The sequence below is a fragment of the Capsicum annuum genome, unplaced genomic scaffold (genome assembly GCF_002878395.1).
Source record: "Capsicum annuum cultivar UCD-10X-F1 unplaced genomic scaffold, UCD10Xv1.1 ctg5104, whole genome shotgun sequence".
In the NCBI taxonomy this organism is placed as follows: domain Eukaryota; kingdom Viridiplantae; phylum Streptophyta; class Magnoliopsida; order Solanales; family Solanaceae; genus Capsicum; species Capsicum annuum.
Window position 1 is genome coordinate 176,318 of NW_025858956.1, and position 10,321 is coordinate 186,638.

At 33.2% G+C, this 10,321-nt stretch overlaps 2 protein-coding genes and 2 non-coding genes across 4 annotated transcripts; 3 read left to right on the top strand and 1 right to left on the bottom strand.

The window, feature by feature from the left end:
- Positions 1–7: 7 nt before the first annotated feature.
- On the top strand, positions 8–541 carry LOC124892825 (ATP synthase subunit beta, chloroplastic-like). The gene is made up of 2 exons (XM_047404018.1): positions 8–131; positions 237–541. Exons 1-2 carry the CDS (start codon positions 8–10, stop codon positions 539–541), a joined length of 429 nt encoding a protein of 142 aa, XP_047259974.1.
- A 188-nt stretch (positions 542–729) lies between these two features.
- Positions 730–1,168, top strand: LOC124892839 (ATP synthase epsilon chain, chloroplastic-like). The gene has a single exon (XM_047404019.1). The coding sequence runs from the start codon at positions 736–738 to the stop codon at positions 1,096–1,098; it is 363 nt and encodes a 120-aa protein (XP_047259975.1). The 5' UTR covers positions 730–735; the 3' UTR covers positions 1,099–1,168.
- A 4,562-nt stretch (positions 1,169–5,730) lies between these two features.
- Positions 5,731–5,803, bottom strand: TRNAF-GAA. The gene has a single exon. It is a non-coding gene; the product is annotated as a tRNA-Phe (tRNA).
- Positions 5,804–7,591: 1,788 nt separating this feature from the next.
- On the top strand, positions 7,592–7,664 carry TRNAT-UGU. Its single transcript has one exon. It is a non-coding gene; the product is annotated as a tRNA-Thr (tRNA).
- The last annotated feature ends 2,657 nt before the right edge of the window (positions 7,665–10,321 follow it).

The window sequence follows — 10,321 nt, forward strand, 5'->3', positions numbered from 1 at the left end:
CCTAACTATGGCGGAATATTTCCGAGATGTTAATGAGCAAGACGTACATCTATTTATTGACAATATCTTTGGTTTCGTCCAAGCAGGATTTGAAGTATTAGCCTTATTGGGTAGAATGCCTTCCGCTGTGGGTTATCAACCGAACCTAAGTATTGAAATGGGTTCTTTACAAGAAAGAATTACTTCTACCAAATAAAGGTCCATAACCTCTATTTAAGCAGTTTATGTACCCGCAGACGATTTGACCGACCCTACTCCTGCTATGACATTTGCACATTTAGATGCTACTACCATACTATTAAGAGGATTGGCTGCCAAAGATATTTATCCAGCAGTAGATCCTTTAGATTCAACGTCAACCATGCTTCAACCTCGGATCGTTGGTGAGGAACATTACGAAACCGCCCAACGAGTTAAGCAAACTTTAAAACATTACAAAGAACTTCAGGATATTATAGCTATCCTTGGATTGGATGAATTATCCAAAGAGGATCATTTACTCGTAGCAAGAGCGCAAAAAATTGAGCATTTCTTATCATAACCCTTTTTCGTAGAAGAAGTATTTACCAGTTCTCTAGGGAAATATGTTGGTCTAGCAGAAACAATTTGAGGATTCCAATTGATCCTTTTCAGAGAATTAGATGGTCTTCCTGAACAGGCTTTTTATTTGGTAGGTAATATCGATAAAGTTACCACGAAGGCTATGAACTTAGAAATGGATAGGAATTTGAAGAAATGACCTTAAATCTTAGTGTACTGACTCCTAATCGAATTGTTTGGGATTCAGAAGTGGAAGAAATAATGTTATCTACTAATAGTGGTCAAATTGGCATATTACCAAATCACGCCCCTATTGCCATAGCTATAGACATAGGGATTTTGCGAATACGCCTTAACAACCAATGGTTAATGATGGCTCTGATGGGTGGTTTTGCTAGAATAGGCAATAATGAGATCACTATTTTAGTAAATGAGGTGGAGAAGGGTAGTGACCTTGATCGACAAGAAGCCCAGCAAGATCTTGAAATAGCGAAGGCTAATGTGAAAAAGGCTGAAGGAAGGAGACAAAAAATTGAGGCAAATCTAGCTCTCCGATGAGCTAGAACATGGGTAGAGGCTATCAATCCGATTTCAGAACTAGTTAGTATGACTAGTTAGTACGTTCGAATAGTAAAAAGAAGTTCCCTTTCTAATCCTATTTTGATTTTGTCTGGTGAATACAATCAAATACAATCAAACTAAAGCCAATTCTGATGCAAAAATTCAAATTTAAAAATGAAAAAGAAAAGATACAAAACCAAAAAATAAATATCACTAAAGGTGGGTCGTAAACCTTATTAGATACCATTGAGTCTAGTATCTAATAAGTTTTACCTACTACTGGATTTGAACCAATGACTCTCGCCATATGAAAGTAGTACTCTAACCACTGAGTTAAGTAAGTCATTTATCATTCCAAAGAGAACCAAACAAAACCCATCCTGTCGATGGATTATAAATATCATATTAATTATAAGCAATTATAATGTAATAAGCAATACTAATCTAAGGAATACCACTAAAGAGATCAGAGATTGTTGATGTTGGATCATGGAATATTTATCTTGACAAGAATTTATCTACATGATAAAATATGTATCACAAGCACTAAGGGCTATAGCTCAGTTGGTAGAGCAACTCGTTTACACGTGCGCCAATGTTTTCAAGGGACTTCATCATACAATCAAAAAAATCGATCTTGTTGAGAAATCGATGTCTTACTCCATAACTTTGAGGGAACCATAGCCTAACAAAGGGTTCGGTCCAATTTGGACGTCCATTTAGGAGGTTCCAAATAGACCCCATCATTGATTTGAGATCTTGATAAGGTGAATACCCATTCTATTAAATGCTAGGCGTAATGAGAGTATAAGGACCTCAAAAAAATCTCTTTTCATCATATGAACTTTAAGGTGTATGAAGTTTCATATTTGATTTTTTAAACAGAAATGATAGAGACTTCATTTAACTTAGGTTTATTTAGGCCATAGACAGGCCTATGTCAAGATAATCCCACCTTTGAAACACTTTGGTAATGCTCCCAAATAATGAATCAGAGCACATGGAGCCATTTCCTTATCTTTTTATTCTGTCAAGAAAAAAAATGGCAGACTAACTGCTATAAATATCAGTTAATGAAAAAGCCCAATGCAAAAAAAATGCGTGCTGGGTCGTTGAAACAGTTTGGATCATTTTACTAATGATAAGTTTGATCTGTTTTACCGAGAAGGTCTATAGTTTAAGTCTGTATAGCCCTATAAAATAAAATAAAAATGAAAAAAAATTTGTATAATTTTTATTTCTTCATTATTATTTCTTGCTTTTAACTAAGTGAAATTCAACTATTCCTATAAGTTTACTCATGGCAATCGTTTAAGTTTAAGCAAATAAAAGAAAAATGCATATCAATGGATCCAATCGATATTTATTTTGTCAATTGCAGATAACCAAACCAACCTTTCATCATTAATCTTTAGAGGCGAATTACATATTCATATCCACAAGAAAAGAATTAGTGAGACCCCCTTTCTTTTGATATCCCCAATCTTATTGAATTTTGAAAGTCAATCATTTCACGGGCTTGGTGAAATGAAAAACTACGAAGAGGAATTCACATGGATTTAGGAAGAGACTGCTGTATTCGTGTACAAGCTAAAGTTTTTTTAAAAATGAATATCTTTGGTCACTTTCATTATCAAATAGGCTTTTCCTTCGTATACCTTACTTACCTCGACCTAGGGAAGCACAACACAAAAAAAGTAGTCTTCTTTTTCTGTATTCGACCAAGAAAAATCCCTCCACCTAGATTCGCATCCTAATACTATTATTAAATAATAATAAAATAATAAAAGAAATATACCAACACAAGATCTTCTAAATCTTAAGATGGAAGTTCATATACATTCTCTTCTATTTGATTACTTGTTCCATTCTAGATCACTAAATCACAAAGAAAAAAAATTAAAATAAAGACCTCCTGATTGTATTTATTCTATTTATAGAAAAAATAGAAATATTTAAAGAATTTCTAATTAAAGAAGAAAAATTAAAGAAGAACTAAGATAATTAATTAATTTAGAATTCCCCGTCATTAGTTTAGAGAAAAATACAAGAGAAAGAGGAGAATTTGTATAAGAGTAATATATAGTTAGAAGGTTCTAGTAACAAAATAAAATGGAAATAAGTATAATGGAAATAAAATCGGATTCCAGTCGATGAATCTTGCAATGAGATATGCCCTACAATAAACCAATAAACAAAGCCAAACTAGGCGGTTCAACCAAAATGAATTCTTGTTTTGACTAATATAGTTATGGATGGCTTGACAATTACAATTTGAATCGACCAATCGAATCCGGTATATTTTCCACGTTCATAGGAGTGCGTTTATGTTTCTGCTTTACAAATATGTTTTTTTTGGGCATTTCTAATAATATCCATCCTTGTTCCTATTTTGGTATTTTTCATTTCTGGAGTGTTTGCCCCGATTAGCAAAGGGCCTGAGAAACTTTCTACTTATGAGTTGGGTATAGAACCAATGGGTGATGCTTGGTTACAATTTTGAATACGTTATTATATGTTTGCTTTATTTTTTGTTGTTTTTGATGTTGAAACGGTTTATCTTTATCCATGGGCAATGAGTTTTGACGTATTGGGTGTATCTGTATTTATAGAAGCTTTGATTTTCATGCTTATCTTAATTATTGGTTTAGTTTACGCATGCTGAAAGGGCGCATTGGAATGGTCTTAGCTCCTGAATATTCAGACAATAAAAAGAAAAACGGAAAAAATAAGATTGAGACAGTTATAAATTCCATTCAGTTTTCTTTACTTGATCGAACAGCCCCAAATTCAGTTATTTCAACTACATTATGTGATATTTCAAATTGGTCAAGACTCTCTAGTTTATGGCTAATTCTCTATGGTACTAGTAGTTGTTTCATTGAATTTGCTTAACTAATAGGCTCACGCTTCAACTTTGATCATTATGGACATGTACCAAGATCGAGTCCTAGACAAGCGGATCAAATTTTAACGGCTGGAACAGTAACAATTAAAATGGCCCCCTCTTTTGTGAGATTATATGAGCAAATTCCTGAACCAAACTATGTTATTGCTATGGGATCCTTACAATTACAGGCGAGATGTTCAGTATCGATTCTTATAGTACTGTTTGAGGAGTCGATAAGATAATTCCTGTAGATGTATATTTGCCAGGTTGTCCACCTAAACCGGAAGCAATTATTGATGCTACAACAACACTTCGTATGAAAATATCTCGAGAACTCTATAAAGATCGAATTAGGTCTCAACGAGTGAATCGGTGTTTTACTACCAATCACAAGTTTCATGTTAGACACAGTATTCATACGGGAAATTATGATCAAAGAGTTATTTATCAACTACCATCTACTTCAAAGATCCCTACGGAAATCTTTTCCAAATAAAAAAATTCAGTATCTTCCCCCGAATTAGTGAATTAGACAGGATTCCTTTGTCCAGAGTAAGAAGTGGTAGGTCAATTTTCATAAATTTAATCGTAAATATGAAATACTTATACAAATAAAAATACAGGAGAGATAAAAAAGATGCAAGGTCATTTGTCTACTTCGCTAGTCAAGCATGGGCTAATTCATAGATCTTTGGGCTTTTATTACCAAGGAATAGAGACTTTACAAATAAAGCCCGAGGATTGGCATTCCATTGTTGTCATTTTTTATGTATATGGGTACAATTATCTTCGCTCTCAATGTGCCTATGATGTAGCGCCTGGCGGGCTGTTAGCTAGTATGTATCATCTTACGAGAATAGAGGATGGTGTGGATCAACCAAAAGAGATATGCATAAAAGTCTTTGCCTCCAGGAGGAATCCTAGAATTCCGTCTATTTTCTGGGTTTGGAAAAGAGTGGATTTTCAAGAACAAGAATCATATGATATGTTGGGAATCTCTTATGATAATCATCCACGCTTGAAACGTATCTTAATGGCTGAAATTTTTATGAAATACAAGATGCTCATTGAATGATAAGAAAGCTATTTCAACTTAGACAATTTAAGATATTCAAGGATTGCACGTTCTGTTCTAGATTAAGCAGGTCTAATTTAGGGAATTATCAATAGTATAACAAAAAAAGACAATTAGGGATTCATTCTAATTCTCACATTTATTTGGAAGATACTTATCTCGGATGAGTCATACCAATAGGATGAACCAAATAAGTTCTGCATCATGAACTTTGTACTGCACACATTACTTAGATGGGTTCTAGAAGGGCATATAGAAAAGGATGGAGAAATCCGGAATGAAGAAATCGAATATGAAAGAAAAGTCAAAGAAATGATAGAATATCGAATTCTATTTCTTTGGATCTGAGCTGAATCTTGTCTATTTCAACCCCCCTAGATTCAACTTTTGAGCCTTTCAATAATTAACCAATTTTACCTTTCAAATATGTATTATGTATTCAAATTCGTTTGAACGAGAGGAGAAAAAAAAGGAGATAGATCCAATTCTTTTCGATACTTTATCTAAGAAACTCTACCCATATAGAACATAGTATGGGGTATATCTGGCCAAACTAGATAAAGCTATTATTCTAATATAGACTCTAAAAGAATATGTATGCTGATTCATATCAATTAGTTAGAAATTAATTCTAGTGAAGAGAGACCCATACAAATTAATCATGTGCCAGGAACCAGATTTGAACTAGTGACACGAGGATTTTCAGTCCTCTGCTCTACTAACTGAGCTATCCCAGCTATTCCCAATCCAGATTTTTTATCAAGGTTGGGACTGGTAACTCGAGGATTTTTAGGGCTATACCAAACCCAATTGGAACCTCAAACATGAGAATTTTAAGTCCCCATTAACAGAAGGATTTAGAGTCCACTGGTCTTCCTAATAGGAACCGTTCGTTAACATGAGGATTTTTAGTTCTCTGCTTGTTACTCAGTTCTCTGCTTCTTACTCTAATTTTATCTTAACAAATTTGATCTTAACACATAAATGGGTCTTTGTCAATAGGTCTTTGTCAATTAAAAGGACAAAAGTCAATCAAAAAATTTTATCAAAGCTGGGGAATTTCTTTGATCTTCAAAAAGATGACTTTGTAAGTTTCAGTATTGAGTAATGATATTGGTAATCATTCAACTAGGGATTCCTTTCTCAAAGATGTTCAGTTCTATGTGTATCATATATATCACAAGGCTTAAGAGAAAGCCATTTACGCTAAAATCCATTTTTAAAAGAATAGAGTGAATGAGAAAGATAAGTAATTTGGAACTGCTAAGGAAAGGGGGTCGAAGAAATAGTTGGGGGTTGAAATAGTCTTTTTGGGGATGGAGGGACTTGAACCCTCACGATTTTAAAAGTCGACAGATTTTTCTCTTACTATAAATTTCATTGTTGCCGGTATTGACATGTAGAACGGGACTCTATCTTTAGTCTCGTCCGATTAATCAGTTCTTCAAAAGATCTATCAGACTATGGAGTGAATGATTTGATCAGGGATTCGGGTTTTCATTAATCATTTTATATAGTATTCAATACGTATGTATATACGTTTATCCTTCACTTTATTATTTTTCTTTCTGAAGTTTTGATGTAAAGATTCCTCTACCAACACATTTAACTCCATTTGTTAGAATAGCTTCCATTGAGTCTCTGCACCTATCCTTTTTTTTTAGAACCTTTATTTGTTTTCAAAAAATAGGATTTGGCTCAGGATTGCCCATTTTTGTTCATTCCAGGGTTTCTCTGAATTTGAAATTGATCACTTAGTAAGTTTCCATACCAAGGCTCAATCCAATTAAGTCCGTAGCATCTACCGATTTTGCCTTATCCCCCTTTCTTTTTGTTTTGAGATTAGGATCTCATTGTGATGTCATTCATTTTTTTTTCTTTCATTTATACTGGAACCATTGAATTCATTAGATACCGATTCCTATCTCGAAAACGTGTTTTCTCCTCTTCAATTTTCTTACCTATCTTCTATAGGCGACCTTTTTTTATCCAATCAAAACTGATTTTATCATTTCGGAATCCGTAATTCAATATAGATGGATCTATACCCCATATATATGTCCCTCTTCCTATCATTTTGCCATTCAATTTGGAATACTTGAACGATCGATTCTTGTTTTTTATCTTCACTTTCGCCTGAAAGCGGAGGAGTGTCTCATTAATTATAACTAACCATTCTATTAAACAATTTTGAAATAAATATAGAATGAGAGATATATATGATATAGAATCAAATATAGAACTGTAGTAAAAAAGATTTCAAATTCCAAAAAAAGAAATGAAAAAGAATATTTACCATACAAATTGTAAATGAAAATAAAAAGAATATTAACAATATTTGCAATTACTATTTAATGATATTAGTATTAGAATTGTTATTAGAACTGTGATAAATCGAAATTGTAGATCGCTATAGTAATCCTTATGCTCTAGAATCTAGAATATTCAATATAATATTGAATAGTTAATAATTCCAATCTAGTAGTTTAGGCAATTACTATGCATATAAGATTTCTGGGATGTGGGCCCGCTTAGCTCAGAGGTTAGAGCATCGCATTTGTAATGCGATGGTCATCGGTTCGATTCCTATAGCCGGCTTTTCCCTATTCTTTGATTTCAAAGAAACATTATCAATCATCTAATAGATGGAAAAAAATAGGGAAATAAGAAACAAGAATAAGGAGTTTTTATGTCGCGTTACCGAGGACCTCATTTCAAAAAAATACGATGCCTGGGGGCTTTACTAGGACTAACTAATAAAAAGCCTAGCACCGGAAATGATCTTAGAAACCAATCGCGTTTCAGAAAAAAATCTCAATATCGTATTCGTCTAGAAGAAACACAAAAATTGCATTTTCATTATGGTCTTAGAGAACGACAATTACTTAAATACGTTCGTATTGCCAGAAAAGCCAAGGGGTCAACAGGTCAAGTTTTACTACAATTACTTGAACTGCGCTTGGATAACATCCTTTTTCGATTGGGTATGGCTTCAACTATTCCCGTAGCCCGTCAATTAGTTAAACATCGACATATTTTAGTTAATGGTTTTATAGTAGATATACCGAGATTTCACTGCAAACCCAAAGATAGTATTACGGTAAAGGATGAACAAAAATCCAGAGCTCTGATTCAAATTTCTCAAGATTCATCCCCTCATGAGGAATTACCACATCATTTGACCCTTCACCCATTCCAGTATAAAGGATTAGTCAATCAAATAATAGATATTAAATGGGTCAGTTTGAAAATAAATGAATTGCTAGTCGTAGAATATTATTCTCATCAGACTTAAACCTCAGACTAAAACCAAGAGTTCGTAAAATTTTCTTCCCTTTAGGCGAGGTAAATTAACCCAAGGTTAAGTAAGATAAATCCGAGTTTGATCTGGATTTCCCCCATTTTTGTATCATAGACCAAGGATCTATTTTCATTCCTTGTTTTCATTCCTTGTCTACTTTTTTCTTTCCAGTATTTTGATTATGATTATTTTTTAGTATTCTATTTTACACGTCAAAGTAATTAGGAATTAAGAATCTATATCTTTAGATCAAAGAAGGGTCTAGCTGTTGGAATAATGGTATCCATTGCTATTTGAGCCTTTTTTGTTAGCAAAATTGGTGAATTAAAAGAAGGTACGGAAAGCGAGGGATTCAAACCCTCAGTAAACAAAAGCATACATAGCAGTTCCAATGCTACGCCTTGAACCACTCGGCCATCTCTCCTACATAATGATTATGACCCCAAAACCGAGTGAATAGCAAGTCAGTCATAACCCATATTCCATTATTGGACTAGGTAAGACCAATCCATTTTAACTTTAAATGAAATTTTTTCATCAAATTCAAAGCAAATAACGATTTTTCTTTTCTTTGAGGCTCCGGGATAAAGATTGAATTTTTCGTAAAAATTGTTAAAAAAATTCAATTCATGTTTTGCAAAAGCAACGTTCCCTTCTCATTCTAATATTTTTATGAAGGTTTAATTCAATGAATTAGAACGAATCAACTGATTGATGGTCTATATCTTTTAGACTATAGTTAATGGCTACTCTTAAATCATAATTCTAATTATATAGATATAGACTATGATTCCATACCCAAAAAATTTTCAAATTCCTTTTCGGTTTTGGATTTCTCAACAACAAATACCTACCCCTTTGTTAGAATAGAAATTTATAAAAAATTGAGATTTGATTGTATAGTGTATACCCATTATGTACACAAAATTGTCAGTTATTCTATTTTCACCATAGAATGATTATTCGATCTTTTTTCTTCTTTTTAATTTGTATCATGATTCAATCAAAATTTCTCGAGTTCTTCTAATTTGTAACTTCACCGAAATCTGAATAGTTCCTATACTACTACATCCAATACTACTACATTAGTATGAAATCGAATCACGTTGAAATATTTCTTATTTCTTAGCGACTCATGTCAAAAAGGAACAATTGGAATAGAGGATTCATATCTTTTGTTTTTTTCTTAAAAAAATAGGTTTTATGTTATTTCGTACTATACAATTCTTTTCTTTGTGGGATCTTTTTCCCACGAGAGGTAATGAGAAAAATTCTAGAATGGATTGCTATGTATGCCTAGATCATGTATAAATGGAAATTTTATTGATAAACCTTTTCAAATGTAGCCAATATCTTATTATGAGTAATTCCGACAAATTCAGGAGAAAAAGAGGCATTTACCTATTACAGAGATTGTGCGATTTGATTTTTTTTATTTCATATTTATTCATTTCTCTTAGTCTTATGAGGAGAAAAACATGTGATTCGAGAAAAATTTTGAAAAAAGAATCTACGCTTTTTGAAGGTAAAGTTTGGAAATCAAACAATTCCTTCTGTCCTGTGTCCTCGATTAATGCAACCTCAGATGCTATGTTTCAATTCTTGATTCTAGTATTAAGCTAAAGTTTAAGCCTAGAGGTTCTGTATTACGGTTCAATCCCACTATACTAGCGCTAATAGGCAGCATAGGGAAAGAAGCGCTACACCTAGGAATCAATAAAACGAAAACTTTGTTCTAAGTCAGCCCTTCCCTTAGCGGGCTTGGGACTAAAAGAATAGTTAGGACAACAAACATCCATCTCGTTCGTCCTTTGGATACCCGTATAACCATCAAAGGCTATTGAAGTGAATAATTCCTGTAAATTAGGAGGCGTTAAAAACAAAGAAATTGTTAGAGTTATCTTATTATTTCTATCTAGTCCCAATAGGCTTGATGTTAAGAAAGAATCTCTTG